Raw genomic sequence first — 18,598 nt, 5'->3', positions numbered from 1 at the left:
TTATGGTGGAAATGGGCTTAGTTTTGGACTTTCTACAGATGTGTGCTATTTGAAGATTGTGGAAATGGGCCAGGTGAAAAGGTTTGGGGTTTTACATCTTATTTTATTTTTTCGTAAATGCTACGAAAATTAACATTAAGTCGGATAAAAAAAAATTGATGTTTGTCGATGCAAGTGTGTTTTAAAGAAAGAAAAAAATCAATATCGAATAAGAATAATTAATATCAAATGATAAAAACAAAAAATAAAATAAGAAAAAGAAACATTATTCCAAAAAAATAGCTTGATTTCGCCCATGTTAATCCGCTAAACCAATAAGTCAGGTTATGAAATCAGGATAACCTGATAGAAAATAAAACAAAGAAAATCATGAAATTCAAATTTTAAAAAGATTAATATTAAATTATGAGATGGAAAAAATAAGTAAAAAAAAAAAAACTGATGTTAACCCTTGTAAGCTTATAAACCTCATATACGTCATTTGATCAAAAGCATTAAACATAGAAAATTCATGAAGATCAATTCTTAACAAATTAAATATTAAATGATGAAATAAATAAATAAATAAAATCAACCACATAAAATGATCTAAAAAAATACAATAATTAAAAGCACAAGAAAATGTGTTAGCCCACTTGAGTTAACCTGTCATACTAACGGGTCAAGTCATAAGATCAGGATAATATTATAAAAAAATAAAGAAAACCATGAAGCTTATTTAAAAAAAATTTAATGTCAAGTAATGAGATTGAAAAAGAAAATAAGTAAAATAAAAAAATAATGTAAACCCGTGACCCGAGCCATTTGATTAGAATTACCAAACTTGAAACAACCATGAGAGCTAATTTTCAAGAAATCAAATGTCAAATGGTGAAGTTAAGAGAAAAATCAATCACAAATAAAAAATAGCAATTAAAAGAATGGGGATCAATTTTTTTAAAAAAATAATGGATGGACAATTTTGGATTTAAAGGTGAAATTGAAAAGAAAAATCAATTTCATAAAAAGAATTAAAGAAGAAACCACCAAGAAAATAAGGGTCAAATCTAAAAATATAATAAATTAAATTTTTTTATTAAAAGATAAAATTGAAAACAATTGAAAGTTTACAAAAAAGACAAGAAACAAAATAAAGAAAAAAAATAAGCAGGACCAAATTGTAAACTAAAAAATGACAAATTGATCACAAGTAAAAAAATGAAACCAATTATCTAATTTTTTTTGCTTTCAAGTGTAGTGAAGGTATTTTTTTTATTCTAAGAAAAGGAAAAAGACCTTTGTACTCCCAAACAAAGCAAAAATAACAAATTGATCGCATGTAAAAAGTCATTTTATCCTTAATCTAAGTTTTCTTGGCTAATTTGATGAAGGGCAAAAACTTTAATTTACTATTACAATCCAATAAAGTTTGTCTAGTGATATAATGTATTTTTCATGCCTTATATATTTTTGGTAAATTAACAATATTAATTAATTAATTAAAAAGGAATATTAAAAAAGACAAAAAAATATTGTAACTCTTCTTTTATTCATCTCTTTATAAATAACTATTTAGAAACATGGTGCCTTGCGCGTGTTTCTTTATAATACTTTATTTTTTTTATGGTTATCCAACTTTAGTTTCATTCATTTTAGTTCTTAAAAGTTTCTTTGTTTTTATTCTATATTTTTTCATTCTCTTTGGATTGCTTTTTCCATATTTCCTGGATGTTTTAGATTGTTTCAGTAGTGAATGATATATCAATTTTACATAGAAAAATATAAAATAAAAAAAGGGTTAATTACACCAAGCCTCCTATAGTTTGCTTCTTTTTTTTTTTTTACTCTACCTCTATTTTTTAAAAAATTATACTTTATATTCGGGTCAAAGAAATTTTTCAATTTTAATACAAAAACCAAATTATTTTCACATATAACATATTAGAAATGATTTCTCTATCACATTACCACTCATCTAGCTAGATCTGCATTTTCTTTTTCTTTATTTTCTTTATGTTTAACTCATTCAAACCCTATATATGATACTATATTTAGGGTTGTTAGGGTTGTTGTGTTGCCAACAAGAGGAAAGAAAATGAAATATGGGTTGTTAGTTAAAGATTTTGACAAGATAAGGGAGATCAAGGATTCAAGATTTAGATATTGAAAAACGTGTGCGAACTAAGTTAAAATGATCAACAGAAAGACTTCAAATCCTAAGGCAATGTGACATTTATACATCATGAAGTATCATTTTGGTAGCTTCGCAGTGATAAGAGGCAAACATGTGAAATTTTGCATCAAAACAAAGTTGTTATCTACAAACAAATCCCAACAAATTTATCAATCTCCATATCATGTCGTTGGAATTCAATATCAATATCATCATCTATTAGCAATAACAAAGTCAAATAACTAGAAGATGAAACATGGATATTGTGAAGAGACAATCCTAAACTAGTTGAGACTGATTGCAGTTGTAAGAAATCAACAGAGGAAATCTGGAAATTATTCTATAAAAAGTCTTGATCCCTTAATTTCTTTCTCCAAGACCATAATTCCATTGCACTTCAAATCACTCATCACTGCCACCATTTATACATTACCAGAAAATTGGCAAAAACAAGCGGAAATACTGATAAAAATATTTTCATTGATAAATTATAGTGACATTTACTAACGGAATATTTCATCACTATGCCTTTTAATATTTACTGACAAAGTTTTTTGGTTAGTGTATACCGAGGAAATTACAGTTGAAAATGAAGGAATGAAAAAAAATGACGTGTCATTATTACAGATAGTATTACATACGAAATAAACTTGTCACTAATATCTATCGGTGAATCTATTGGTAGTTTTTAAGTTATAACCTGGAAATCAACTCCTTTCTCCCTATCCCTTATTTTTTTTTTCTTCTTCCATTTTTCTAAAAAACAAAAGAGCAAAAGATCACTAGCTACTCGTTCAGTTTATGTGATTCTAAAAAAGAAGGAAGCTGGAAATTTTCTCCAGCTTGCTGGCCTAGTCATATCAATAAACAAGAGTGTTGTATTATGTATAAATTATGTGATACGTTAGTTAACTAACTCCCGACAACACTAGCCTCCTAGCAAATGGAATGTTCCTTAAGAAGTCAAAACTCATGCACTACATCACCATTACAGGAATTTGTTTGCTTTGTTCTATAACCTAGTGGCATCGGTTGACCCAATTTAATGGAGCATGCCCAAGAAAAAAAATGAAAAACTATATTCTACTTTTTTTTTATTTTTTTGAAGTTTTTAAGTAATATAAATCTTCAGATTGTTTTTTTAGTAGAGTTAAATTTTTTGAATCTCGAATATCCATTATCATCAGAAAAAAAATATTGATAACTCAATAATTTTTTTTTCTAAATGTATTTCATGTGAATAGAAATGACATAGAATAATTGTGTAATTTTGATTGTGGAAGGCACCTTATGGCTCATGGTCATCGCAAGAGGAAGTTAACAACATAGGGTATCTTTTGGTTAAAAAATAGACCCATATAGGTGAACAAAATGAAATGTTGGTAGGGACAACATTTGAAAAGCAAGGATGACCTATCTATTTAGGACTTAACTTAAACTAATTTTATATCGAAATAGGTTGAAAGTTGATCCAGTTAATTTGTGAGCTGGTCTAAATCTAAGTGAGACTCAATTTACCTAAAAAACTCATAAACAACATTTTGTTAAAAAAAAAATTAAATTACATCATTTTGGATTTAACCAGGTCAACTTGAGTCGATCTGCTAACCTATAATCGAGGCCTTGAACTTCATGGTTTGGTCAAAATTAATACAAAAGCTAGACTTCACATAAAAAAATGATTGTTCTAAGGTTGATTGGTTGTTCATAGTGAAATCAAACTTAGGGGTCATGTTCAAGTTATTTAGGAAGATAACTGTGATTTAAATGTGGTAAACAATGTCTTTCAAATTGATAAGTTAGTTGATGTATATCGAGTTACTCTGTCTATCGATGTAGAAGAAAATTTAAATTTTTGTGTAGCTGAGAATATTTTTATTGATGTTGATTTTGATGTTGAGGAGATAAATGATGTTTTGAATGAACAAGCATCAATTCAATAAAGAAAACTATGATGGACATGTCGATGATAAAATTAAAGAAAAAGATATTTTTGATTAAATTGTAAACGTCAATGTGTAATGAAATTGACTTTAATGTAATTAGAGATAGAATTACCGATGGACTAAGTCGGTCAGGGAGTTCTAGAGAGTTGAAAAAAATTACATGACTTTATCACTGACCATTACAAATAAAATTACTGACAGACTAAAGATTTATTGAAGAATTTTAGATTTAATTAAAAATTTCAAGTTTTAATTACCAGACACATCTTCTTGTTTCTTCTCTCTTTCTCTCTCTCCCCCCCCCCCCTTTCTTTTCCCTAAACTTTTTCATCATTCTTCCACCACGCATCCACAACTTGTGCTTAATGTTTTGCCTTATGATGCTCCTAACTTGTGCTCTTTTTTTTTAATCCATGCAAGCAATTGTGTAAGCCTCACTGAGTTGGATTAAAAGGTAATGTTTTTCATTTTCTTCTTTTTATTGGGTTTTATGTGTTATTTTTATGAGTTTGGAGCTTGTGTTGCTTTATGATAGCTTTTGCTCTATTTTTTAAATTTCCTAAAAAACCATTATCTGATAAAAAAAATCCATTTAGTTTTTGTTTATTTTACATTATATGTTTTTTATTGTTATTATTGGTGTTGGTAGTTTTGATATGTTTGTGTTAAAATTTGACAATTTAGGGTTTCAGGTTAATTGATAAAAAAAAACTAATTATAATATATTTTTAATAAATAGTGTATTTGTTGGGGTTGAATTGAATCTCAATTTAAAGTTATGTCTAAAATTTTAACAAGTTAGGAATGAATTAATTTAGGATTTAGGATTTGGTGAAATTTGAAAGAAATTGATTAGAAAATGTTTTTCATAAAATAATTATTTTTTTTATTGTTGTTGAATTCAATCTCAATTTAAATTTTAATTAGTAATGCAGGTGATAAGAGAAAATAATATTTTGATTTAAGGTTTAATGTTAAATTTGAAATAATTGATCAGGATGTGTTTTTCATAAAATAAATTGTTTTTATGGTTGAAGCCATCTCATTTTAAAGTTGACATGGGAATTACCTTGTTAGAAAAGATTTATTTTATAGTTTAGGATTTGGGGTTAATTTGGAGGGAATTGATTAAGGCGTGTTAAATAATGTGTTTGTTGGGGTTAAATTAAATCTCAATTTAAAGTTTGATTGGTAATTTAAGTGTTTGGAAATAATTAGTTTTAAATGTTATATTTTCTTTTTCAATTCACTGTCTTGTTCATCTTATAAAATAATCAATTTATAAAAAAATATTAGTCTTAAATAAAATCAATTGATTTGTAGCTTTATTTATTTATGCATATTTGTAGTTACATGAATTTTAGGTAGTCTCTTGTATAAGGGAAGTGTTGTCGATTTTTTTTAAAATATATTTTTTTTGTCTTTTTTAATCCTTTTATTTTAGTTTTATTTCTTTTAATTTTTTTCTAGTCTGTTTATTTGAATTTTTTTTAAAAAAATATTAAACATAGCACTGATAAAATTACTTACAGACCAAGAATGTTAGAAAGTTCTAAAAAGTTGAAAAACATTACATGAAATGCCACTGATAATATGTTTATCACCAATGGATTTTGTCTTTTAGTAATATGAAATAAATCAACGATAGAATTACAAACGATTTTATCTGTCAGTGATATAACTTACTCATTGATGGAATTACCGATAAAATGATGCCGGTAATATTTTTTATTTAACACATTTTGTTTTTTTATAAATTCATCGGTGTTTATATTGCTGACAGGCTGACTGACATAATAAAAATCATCGATAAAAAGTTTCTCAACAAACATTAAAGGTCCATAATGCCATCAGTTAATGTTTTTCTAATAGAATTACTATCTAAATAGTGATGGAATAATCTGTTAATAATATATAAAATTATAGTAGTGATACGGCCCAAAGCAAACCCCACCATATAAAAGAGAAATGGGTTATGATGAAGTTGTTGTACTAGATTTTAGTAGATAATAGGTGAAGTAATAAACAGGTAAAATTATCTAGTAAGTTATGTTTGCTAAATGTTATCATTGGATTTGATTAAGATTATTCTTTTGGGTCATTTCCATTTTGTTATCTGAAGCACAAAAGTTGGGTTTTTTAGGAAGAGAATAAAAGGTTTATATGAAGGGGGGGGTAAAAGGGGTTAGTGGAAAGAGAGGAATGGACATGGTTTTATCTAGGTGTTTTTTTTTGTTGTTGTTGTTGTTAGAGATCTAGGTTTTGGATAAGAGGGTAGTGGCTAGGATTTATTTCTAATTCAATGATAAAGTTGAAACATTTAATATAAGAGTTTTTTAGTCATTAAATGAGATATAATAACAATTCTATAAATAATTCGGTCTTTTGGTTAACTTATTTTTAATGTTTGTTAGTGGAGATTTAAAGCATTATAAACTTGTAAACTTTATGATGTAAAATGTAATTTTAAAAAAAGTGAAGATAAAATGAAAAAATGAGTAAACTAAATAAGACTCAAGTGTAATTAATTTAAAATAAAATCAAGAACAATAACCAGAATGGATATCTGTCAAATTTTCCATGTTTATTGATACCAAGCGAGTAGATCTATAGTTTAATCCCTCAATTTTAATTTTTTAAAGTTTGGTCCCTTATGGTTTTAGAATGTTCATTTATGTCCCAAAACTCATTTATTTTATGTTTCAGTCCCTCGAACTAAAAAGAGAAGTGAAAACGTCACTGAAATATTCTTAGGAGAGATAAAGCTTTTAGGTGGCCAAACTCTTGCCACCAATAACTTTAATTTTGGTGTCTATGAATTCATGTTTGAGAGTGAAACTTAATGTAGATGATTTTCACCTTTATGATATTGGAAAAATCGGAGCTAAAAAATGTTTTTTTATTTTAAGCCGATTAGAATGTGTTTTGTTTTTAGAAGCGAGTTTATAGTGGTTCATGAGATTTTTTTCATGTTTTTGGATTAAAAAATAGTTGAAATATGGGTTTTCAGGATCCCAAAACTTGAACCTTGATTTTCAAGACATCAAAACTGCCTTAGAATGTATAATTAGCTAGTGAATGCTAATTAATAAGTTTTTATTAATTTTTTCATCAAATGATGTATAATGGAAATCTACATAACATAAATTGAAGAACATTAATTATTGATATACAAATAATTGGTGACACTTGCATGTGAGTTGCAAATACTTGAAATGTATAACCGTGTTTTTCCAATGATGGTGATATCACATTAATTTTAAAGTTTTATCCCAATTAATATAAAAATTTATGAAGAACTTTAATATCTATTCCAGTCCTTATTTTTACATGCATCGGGTCATTATTGTCAAAATTACGAGTTGACTTGTAAAATGATACGAGTTTTACGAGTCAACATGTATCTAACATCTATAATCATACTAAAAATTTGATAACCAATAAAATCAAACTTGACTCATGCAAAATTAGTAAAATCAAACCGAGTTTACGAGTTAACTTTTGGAATTAGCTTTGACTCAATAGTTACAAAATTTAAGAAAAATATATTATTATTTTTTACCATAGCTATAAATATTAACAAAAAGACTCATTTAAACAAAACAATTTATACCATTTATATTCTTGCCTATATTTTTATTTTCTATCATCCAACATATAATTTCAATTCTAAAATAATCAATTATATTAAAATTTAAAATATTATTAATTGGATCTTATTTTTTAAAATAGACATTTAGCTATAGTCTAATCTTATATTTATCACCATGAGATTAAATTATATATTTCGTTTGAGAAACTCTTCCTATTAAAGAAAACTCATGTCAAAAGATAGCATAAAATTTGTATATGTATCTATATTTTTTATATTTCCCTCACATTTATTAAAAAGAAACTCTTTAATATTTACCATATATTTATTAAAAAGATAAAATTATATTACAATTCGCATCAAACTAGATATGAAAAATGTTTTAAAAGGTGGGAAAAATCTTGAGTTTAAATGACTATTGCTTTTCACTACCTCACTAAGCAATGGATTTGATTTGCTAATTATTATAAAGTACTAAATTGGTATACTTCTAAGACTTGGTCTCTTGCACTTAAGTTTTTCTTCCCACCAAGGTGACACGAGGCCCATTTACAGTTGCAAATGACAAAATGTTTCATGTCACCAGATCCATCCACTTCCTATTAAAATTACTAAAAACCCTTTCAATTTGTTGAAGCAAAACACTTCTCTCTCTTTTTTTTTTTTTTTTTTTTTTGCAGTGAAAAAAATCTCCAACGCCGTCCTATCAACTTTACTTCAACTTTCCATCCTTTAATGTTCTGTTCTCCAAAATTACAGTATCTCAGGATAGCAACAAAATGTTTAGTCAAGTATTGTATTAAAAAAAACCCCTTCTTGACGGACTTTTCAGGCATGCCCAAACAATATATCTCCCTCGAACAACAATCCATGCCTTTGGAGCTCATTTCCCCGCTCCCTTTCTTACTTACCAATGCGCGTGGTCGGTAATTAATATTTAAATGTAAGAGCATTGCATCTATCATCAAGTTTGAAAATCGAGGCCATAATATCTTGCAATATATATATATATATATATATATATATATATATATATATATATATATATATATATAATGAAATCAACTCTCGTGTAACACATTGATTATTATCACATTTTCTTATTGTAATTTATATTTCAGGTGATATATCAGATTGATGGAGCCATTGTAGTGTATAATGTGGACATTACCACGTTTCTAGTGGGAATGGATAGAAGGTCCAACCGTTATCTCTTTTTTTAGTGGGGTTAAACCTAGCTTGACCATATAGGTTGGGTCTAATTCAGTCTACATAACCTGATCACTAACCCGGACTAAAGACCAAATTGCAACAAAACTTGCAGGACGTGATTATAATTCACGTTCTAGAAGCTTGTACCGTGGGGAGTTGGTACATGTGTTACTAAACTAGAATGGAGCTCACGATGCTATGCCAAGAAGGTTTTGTTTGGTAATGAGTTGGACTGCGATGTTGTTCGCTATGTTGAGAAGAGTTCCACATTGGCAGGTGCAAAGACTGAAATCACGACGATTGCTAATGGATAATGTCATAATGCTAGTGTAGAGAGCTATTGGACATCTTTGTTGGACAGTCTTGTGCCATGATTGATTTTTAAACTTTGATTTTCTTGTAATTTTATCCTTGATTTTACCTAAATAAATTTGGAAAAATTAAATCTGGTTCTCTAAAACTCCAATCTTCTCAATTAAGCTTAAATTAAGCTTCCAAGCTTATTTTTTCACCAATAAAGTCCTTAATAAAATTAATTTGACATGTTAAAAGTCCAATCAAGTGTTTGCACTTAATTAAATCTTTTAATTTGACCCAGATTAATTTTTAAACTTAATTGAACCTTTAATTAGGCTCATGATTAAATCTAATTGACTTATTGAAAGTCTAATTAAGCCCTCTCACTTAATTTTTATGAAGATTTATCCAATAATTATTTAATTTGACTTTAAATCTGTATTGTCCTTTAGTCTTGGGTTTAAAATTAGACTTCTAATTTTGTTTAAAATTCTAGCTTAGTTCCTCCATACATTTGAAACCCTTCTTAGCCAGCTCTTGTCAAGTTGTCAATCTTTTTTATTTTTAGTTTTGTTTTAGTTTTATTTTTTTCAAAAGAAAATGGTAATTTTGGAGGGAAACCCAAAATTGAGTTATAACCATTACCCCCTCTTTACAATGCTTATGATAGAAAATCTTACGAGAGACTTTAAATAGTAAGCTTCTAATGAAGAAAAAAAAAAGAGATTATGGTTTGTGGATTCACTAGATCAAGAAATGATCAATCCTTAAAAAGTATTAGAAATAAGAGCTCAAAAGCGTGTAAGAAAAGAAAAGAGATAGGCATAGAAAGCGTACTTAAAGGAAAATGGATAGGGCAAGAAAATGCATTATCTGGGATACGAGGACTAGAAAGCGCACTCAAAGGAAATAAATAGAGCTAGAAGACACATTATTTGATGAAAGAGGACTTCAAAGTGCACTTGAAAGGAGAGAGATAGAGCCTGAAAGCGTGCTATTTGATAGATGAAGGTCTGAAAACACACTCGTAAGGAAAGAAATAAGGCTTGAAAACACATTATCTGATAGATGAGGGTCTGAAAGTGCATTCAAAAGGAAAGAGATAAAGCATGAAAACATAATATTTGATGGATGGATGCCTCAAAGCACACTTAAAAGAAAATAGATAGGGCTTGAAAATACATTATCTGATAGATAGGGCTAAAAAGCGCACTCAATAAAAAATAGATAGGGCTAGAAAGCACACCATCTAATATATGAGAGCTAGAAAATACACTTAAAAGGCAAGAGATGGGGTCTGAAAGCATACTACCTGATGAATAAAGGCCTACAAACACACTAGAAAGGGGAAAAAAAAGGGCTTGAAAGCATATTATTTGATGGATGAGGGCTTATCCAAAAGCTTACTCAAAAGGAAAGAGACAAGGTTTGAAAGCGCACTATCTAATGGATGAGATCTTAAAAATGCACTTGAAATGAAAAAGATAAGGCCTGAAAGCGCACTATCTGATAGATGGGGGCTAGAAAGCATAGTCGAATAGTGTTAAATATGTTGTCTTTAAGAAACTTGTTTTGAAATATTAAGAGCCTTGTTGTGGTTAGAATCTTACTAGATTCTTTTTGTTGGAAAAGTTTGAATCTGACAAGGATTTTTTTTGTACACTTCCTAAAAATATCCTCATTGCTTTGCATATTAGATTTTGTAACATTGTCCATATCAATTGCCTAAAAACATTGTGTTACTATTAGAAAAAAAGAAAAAAGAAAAAAAGAAGGCATGCTAGTTTATTTGATATAAAAAGTAATGGTTTTAACTAAAAAACTATAAAATGTTTTGGCATCTTTGTTGCACTTTTAACTATAAAAACAAATTTAAATTTAATATCAACATCTAAAAGTTCAAAATGAAAGTATGCCATTAACATGCCACACCCACTAAGGTTTAATTAAATGAAAGTACTTTTTTATTTTAACTTATTTTTTCCTTATTGTTTTGACGGCTCAATCTAGATATATTTTTTACTATTTCATTCTCAACCCTTCTAATTATATTCTTTTTATCATATCATTATGTTTCTAATATCTAGAAAAATTATTAACTTTTATGGATATATTAGATTAATATATAAAATATGTTTTTAATTTCATTTGTAGAAAAAAATAATTTTAATTGATATACAATTTGATTTAAAAATATTTCTCATCGAAAAAAACTTATAACGACTGCTATTATAGTATTCTTAGAATATCTATAATTAGTGAGAGTTTATGTATTTCAATATTTTCTTCAATTAGGATTCGAATTTTGTGAATTATGGTAGTAATAACTAATGTTGACAATTTTCATTATGTGTCTCGATCATGCCGAATTACCTTCCCTAAAAAAAAAAAACTAGAGTATTATTATTATTTTTTAATTTTATTCTTTAAAATTGCATTGATTTTGATTTGGTCTTTTTTTTATTTTTTTAAATGAGGTTATCGCAATCTCAAACAAATATCTTCCAATTGGATTGATTTCTAATTTTTTTTATCATCTATATTTGTCATCACACCATTAAGTAAAAAATAGTTTTTAAAAAATAAAGTTGTTAAATCCAATGGAGTTCATGATCCAGATTACAGGTTTGACGGGTTAAATCGCGAAACCCGGGTCGATCCAATATGTCACATTCTCAATATGAAAAAAAATATCATCTTGAGATTTTTCTTAAAGCCAAATTATATTTTTTATTAGATATCCAAGTTGTCTTTGGACTCTTCAAATCGATTAGATCACGTTAGAGCAACTTCTATGCTGATTAATTTTAAACTCATGCTAGGCAAGGAGTTAATTCGAGAGATTTCAAGGATGACCCGCTGGACTGGGGCTCCTTTCCCCTTATTTGTTTTTTATATAAATTTTTTCTTCCAATTTTTTTCTTTCAATTGAATCCTTTTTTGCTTTTACCTTTTCAATTTCATTATTTAACATTGGATTTATTTTGAATTGATCTTCATAATTTATTTGAGTTTGCCTTTTATGAGATTATTGCAGTCCCAAATAAATATCCTGATAATTGATTGATACTCAATTTTATGAATGTCTATTTTTATTGTTATATCATTAAGTAAAAAAGTAATTTATTAAAAAAACAAAGTTGTTAAACCCAGTGAAGTCCATGATTTGGGTTACAAGTTTAGCTAATTAAACTATAAAATTTAGATCGATCTAATATATCGTAGTCTCAATATAAAATATAAAAAATGTCATCTTAATTTATTTTTTAAAAATTAAACCATGTTTTTAACTAATCATTTGAGTTTGTTATAAGTCGACGGAGTTATGTTAAAATAATTTTTAAACAAATTAATTTTAAACTGAAAATAAATAAAGAATTCAGTAAGAAGATTTTAAGATTAATTAGTTGGGTTAAATTTAATAAAAATACCAAATATCTTTTTAGAACTAAATAATTTTTTCACATTCAATTTTTTTTATGCAATGGGAGCGTAGCGCGTGACAGTGTTAGTGGTTATGTCTAATTAAAAATACATGCATAATAATATTCAACCCTTGCGTGCTTGAAAGGATCATGACCTCAAATTTTAGGTGGGGTCCAGTCGCTAAAGAGCAATCCTAGCCACATAAACTCCGAGCCGGCCTGAATCATAAGTTTTGTGCGTGAGATTGGCCTCTCCAGATATATTTAATGTTTATTGTGATCAAGAAAAAAGAAATACGTGTACCTATCCCAATCACTCTTCTTGCCATACCAACCGTTCATTTCCATTGCCATCAAAAGAGATGGCTTGAGATAGCAGCTAGTCAATAGATCAACGGTCGGCGAGCGGCAGTGTTTACCATGCCCATTAAGCCATGCTCTGTGTCTGTTTTATCAATATTCTTGGTCCAAAGCACATTGTCTAAGTAATTATATAGAATTTATTATATAATCTTGGCAGATAAAAAGGTGGCTAAAGAAATTATATAAAAACAAGATTTTCTAGAGCAAAAGCAAGAGTTCCTGATATGTATAGGAGTGAGATATGGGGACCCACTCACTCCTCTTCAATGGAATGATGCCACGTGGCGTGTGCGTTTGGTGCAATAATTTAAGCTGGTAATTTTGCGTTCGTGTCGTTGGGTGGACCCCGTTGGGCCCTAGGTGCTGTAAACCCTCCACTCCCTTGGCTTTGAGAGGAGGAGTGGAATAAACGCGGACAGCTGTCCACTTAAACGCGGTTATATACATCATCGTCATCAACAGCAGAAACATCATTATCAAATCAGGCACTGTCTGGTGGGCCTGACGGAGCCAAATTTATAGAATTACTCTCCACACTGCACATACTGAGGAGGGTAATCTTGGAAATGCAAGTGCAATTTAGAATACTTGTTTTATGTGACTGAAATGTTTTACGTGATTAACATCTGTGTATGGGTGAGAATATTTAATGTCACATCTCAACTCAACTCGCTAGCTAGATTTTCTAAAAGTGAAGAAGGAAAGGCAAATTGGCAGTCGCTTCAAATTATTTTTTATATTAATGTTTAAAATAAATTTTAAAAAATAAAAAATATATATTATTTTAAAAAATATTTTAAGAAACAAACTCGATATAAAAAACGCTGTCCACTTCAAAACCAAACCACAAAAAACATGGGCAAACAGTGTGAGAAGAGATTGAACAAGGGCATCCATGTGAAGATCTTTTGTTTTTTGTTTTTCTTGCAGTTGTATTATTCTGTGACTAGCCACAGGCACGGCAAATCAGGGCAAATCGAGCTGATATGAAGTGGTTGGTGGTTCGTCAGATGGACCCGTGAGCATTGCCTGTATTAATCTCCGTTTGGCCATGTCCAGGACCTCGTGCAGGCATGTCGTTATCTATATTCCTTTCCTTTGGTTCACAATTGCTCTAATGGTGTAGCTAGCTAGTCGTGTCGACCCATTAACAATAACGAATCATACACTGCTATTATCTGTGAGAACGTGTCACTAACTACACCGATCCAGTTCGTCTATTATCTTTAACCTTGCCGTGATGATTTTTTCACTGTCAGAATTACAGTGTTAGTTGAAATTGTATTTTTTTAAAAAAAAATTATGTTTTGAAATCATTTTACTATTAAAACTAATTTTTAAATTAATAAAATATTATTTTAATATATTTTTAAACAAAAATACTTTAAAATACGAAAATACTTCTAAACACTCAGCCTACGAAGGGTCGCATTAGCGCTTAAAATGTCGCGTACCCTATTCATATTACCAAAACAGCCCTCCCAGTCAAATCCTCCCATACGAGAAAAGATAGACACAGAGGGACACCTGGAAAGGGCATATTAGGGATGCAAACAAACAACATTGTATAAATACGAATATTTGGTCCGGGAATCATGTTTACACTTTACCTCATCGTGGAATGAGAAACGAACGATTCACAAAAATCCAAAAGCAACAATCATTTACTTGATCACTCCTACAAAAAGTACTGCACTTTCTCTTTCGCACTTCCTTGAAAAAATTGAAACCCTTTCACTACTTCACTTCTCCTTCCTTTTCCTGACACAGATACACGTTTGAATTTTGATAGCTGGTGATCCTCAGTACTTGTCAGTTGGCAAATGGCTTCTGATGCGAGCATGGCCACGCTGTCTTCTTCTGTTCAAGAAGATGATCAATATGATCATGATCATGACACGGATGATGGGTATCACCCCCCTAGTCTTCATAACTTGTCTAGGCTGTCCATGTGTACAAGTTCCATGTACACTAATGAAGACGATGATTATCAAGATTGTGATGGGATGACGATGTTTGCGTCAAGACTGGCTATAGAAAGTTTCGATGCTGATGAGGAACTCTCTGATGATCAAAAAGAAGGTAATCACAAAAACATACTGCACCTCTCTTCTGATTCTGATAAAGAAACAGGCTGCTACTCGCTTCCAGCAACACCACCTCGTTGGAGAAATCGCGGTGGCTTAAGAAATCAAGTGCAATTAATCGGAGCAACAGATTATGCCAGTGAAAATGAAGCTCAAAAGGGTATTATGAGGCAAAAGATGAGAAAGAATTTGAGGAAAAGAAGGGTCATAAGAGAAAGACGGATGGACAACAGCAATACGAGTTTTAAAAAGAAAGAAGAGGAGATCACAGGGCTGAGTAATTACGGTTCTTGTAATAGTTTTAGTGGGGAGAGTGAAGGTGGTGGGTTGGTAGTGATAACAAGGCCAAAAGGAGGGAGGAGGTCATTGTGTATGGACTTGGAAGAAGTGAAGGCTTGTAGGGATCTTGGGTTTGAATTGGAACATGAAAGGATGCTGGAGATGCCTAGTAGTCGTGTCTCTCTTTCAGGATCCACTCTTGACACTAGTAGTGGTGGCGATTCTCCTATTGCTAACTGGCGCATCTCTAGCCCTGGTTAGTGTACATTTACGAGTGTCTCTCTCTTTCTTTCTGTGATAGGCTTACAGATAACAAAAGATAGAATCCTTGTTATGATTTATGGACCATAAATTGAGATCATGGGTGATTAAGAGTTCTGAATATTGTCAGCACTGTCACTGATGATTCTTGACTTAGCGTGATTCTTGACTTAGCGTATTATAAGGACCGTTGAGTTTCACCTAACTTTTTCAGTGTTTCTCATAGTGATCTGAAAGTTAAGTTTTTGTGTCTGATTGAGAGAGAAATTTCTTGTGTAGGTGATGATCCGCGGGATGTTAAGGCTAGGCTTAAAGCATGGGCACAGGCAGTGGCAATGGCGTCTGCATCTAGACATGGTGGCATCTGACTGCTGATGTTTGCGGATTCTAATCTATACTTTTTTTGTTTTCACTTTCTTTTGTGGGATGAAGAGAGTTTACCTTACTTGTATTAAATAAATTAGTTTGAAAATATACTTAATTTATAATAACAAGTTTGTAGTCAAAAAATAATTAGTATGTATTGATAATTTATAATTACAAAAATATGTTAAACGAAAGATATTTTTGGAAAAATGAGAGTTATACATTTTTAAACATATAAATTCAAGACAAAAAAGTTTAAATCAACTATTCTTAAATTAAAATAAAAAAAATACTTATTTGTTGAAACACTTTAAAGTAATAAATTTTTTATTATCGTCAAGGATGAATCATTTATTCTTAAGATTTTATTGCTTCTTATTTATGCAACTAGAATGCATATAATATATCTCATAAAGTTCCAATAATACACCACATGATTTAAATGTACTTCTAAATTTAGATCTTTGAATAAAAAATTATGAAACTTAAAAATCTGTCAACAACATTAACCTCAATTTTAGATTTGGAAAGAAAACCAAAGCATAAAATGAAAATAAAACACTTAAATATGAGGTAAGAAAAAGTGTAAAAAACTGAAAAATTCTTAGATTAAACTCTTCCTTCATCCCCTCCTCTCTTTTTTAGTGAATTTTGAAAGCTAAAATGTTAAATAATTAATAAGAATTAATTCCTACCATTATCAACATTTAATTAGCCGCTATAAATAAAGAATTCAATATAGAAAAACCAAGGGTTCTTTGAGTAGAAAAAGCAAGGGTTCTTAGAGATTAATTTCTCATTTACCTATAATTTGTTTAATTAAAACAAATTTCCCCACATGAATGCAAATTTTCTCATCAGTTTGAAAATGACTCAAAGATTTGTTGAGAGATATTGATTTGATAGATTACTACATCAGAATATATAGATTTTGACCTTGAACCTTAATTTCTTAATGAAATACTATTGAATTTACTCGGCTAAATAATGAACGCGATGTCTTCAACTATTTGGCCTTTTATGCAAACCATGACAATAGTACTCACACAATTCTCTATCTATAGATTTTCTTTAGTTCTCATTGTTGTGTTTATTTTGGTTCTAAACAACTATTAGATTCATGAGTGCTTTAGATAATTAAACCTTTATCAAAAGTCTCAAAGAAATAATCATATTTCTCACTCATATAGATCATTTTTCATTAAGAGTATTTTGTTATATTCAACTTGGTATACCAAGATATGAAAATTAATAGGAGCTTAACTCATCCTTTATCACGCTGCAATTAACACTTATTTCATCATAGAAACAAGCAGGAAATAATAATCTCCTAGTGCTATCGAGAATGTTATATGACTTAGTTTTCTATTTGAACTTAGATATTGGGATCTTCAATCAACTAGATATGGTTACTATCATTACACTTTTTTCATCTTTCAAAAACTTTAGGCTTATTTTCCCTATATAAGAATTACACAAAAGCTCTCTTGACAAACCTTTGATTAGCGGATCCGTAATATTTTCATTTGACTTTACAAAGTCAATGAAAATAATTTTATTTGAGAGCAAGTGTTTACGACATATATATCTAGACTTACAATTATGCATACCACTTTATGCCTTTTTAATTGCTGACTAATTGTCACAATGGACATAAATAACTGAAACAAATTTTGGCTAAAATGAAATATCCTCTAAGAAATTTCAAATCCTTCCAGCTTTCTTTTCAGCTTTATCAAGAGTAATAAACTTTGATTATATCATGGATTTAATGATACACATTTGTTTAGAGGATTTTTATGACACAACTGATCCACAATGTGTGAAGACATATCCTTAGTGTTGGATATCCAATTAGCATTATTATACCCTTCTAATACTGCTAGGTAACCAGTATAATGTCGTCCATAGTTAGCGATGTAACTCAAATATTTGAGTGCCCTTCGTATTACTTTTTAATAATCCATAGTTGGATTACTTAAAAATCTACTCAATAAGCAACATCAAGTCTTGTATGGTTCATAACATACATTAAACTCTTAATTATCCAAGAATATTCTAATTGGTTCTATTCTCTTGCCTTTATTTTTTGACAAATAGACATTTATGTCCATTAGTGTGTTCACAATGTTATTGTCATCTTTAAAAAAATTGTCGAGAACTTTCTCAACATAATGAAATTAGAACAATACCAATCCATCATATGTCCTAGAAATATTTATTCCTGGTATGATATGTGCAACACCCAAGTCTTTCATGTCAAACTTGTTTAGTTAACATTTTCTTAGTAGACTTGATTATGTAATCATTACTGCACAAAATAAGCATATCTTTCACATAGAGATATACAATGATACAATATTTATCTGTGTTTTTCACATAAACACATTTATTAACTTTTTTAAAATTTTAAATTTATTTGATAGCATAACCTTGTTAAATTTTTCATATCATTATTTAGGTGCTTATTTCAAACCATATAATGAATTGACAAGTTTACAGACTTTCTTTTCTTTTTCATTAACAACAAACCCCTCAGGTTGTTCCATATTAACCTCCTCATAAAGGTTGTTATTTTAAAAAAAAAGTTGTTTTTATATTTATTTGATGTATTTTAA

The 18,598-nt window shown here is 29.4% G+C and overlaps 1 protein-coding gene across 1 annotated transcript; it reads left to right on the top strand.

Annotated features, from left to right (window-relative positions):
- The first annotated feature begins 14,580 nt into the window (after window positions 1–14,580).
- Window positions 14,581–16,108, top strand: LOC133691413 (uncharacterized). Its single transcript, XM_062111905.1, has 2 exons — window positions 14,581–15,609; window positions 15,894–16,108. The coding sequence occupies exons 1-2, from the start codon at window positions 14,811–14,813 to the stop codon at window positions 15,980–15,982; spliced, it is 888 nt and encodes a 295-aa protein (XP_061967889.1). The 5' UTR covers window positions 14,581–14,810; the 3' UTR covers window positions 15,983–16,108.
- Window positions 16,109–18,598: the final 2,490 nt, after the last annotated feature.

The sequence above is a fragment of the Populus nigra genome, chromosome 4 (genome assembly GCF_951802175.1).
Source record: "Populus nigra chromosome 4, ddPopNigr1.1, whole genome shotgun sequence".
NCBI classification, from domain to species: domain Eukaryota; kingdom Viridiplantae; phylum Streptophyta; class Magnoliopsida; order Malpighiales; family Salicaceae; genus Populus; species Populus nigra.
This window is presented reverse-complemented; position numbering and strand designations above follow the sequence as displayed.

Excerpts from the sequence above, each read along its gene's own strand:
- LOC133691413 (XM_062111905.1), top strand. The coding sequence starts at position 14,811 with ATGGCTTCTGATGCGAGCATGGCCACGCTGTCTTCTTCTGTTCAAGAA. Across the intron at positions 15,610-15,893 it reads CTGGCGCATCTCTAGCCCTG|GTGATGATCCGCGGGATGTT; the intron begins GTTAGTGTACAT and ends TTTCTTGTGTAG.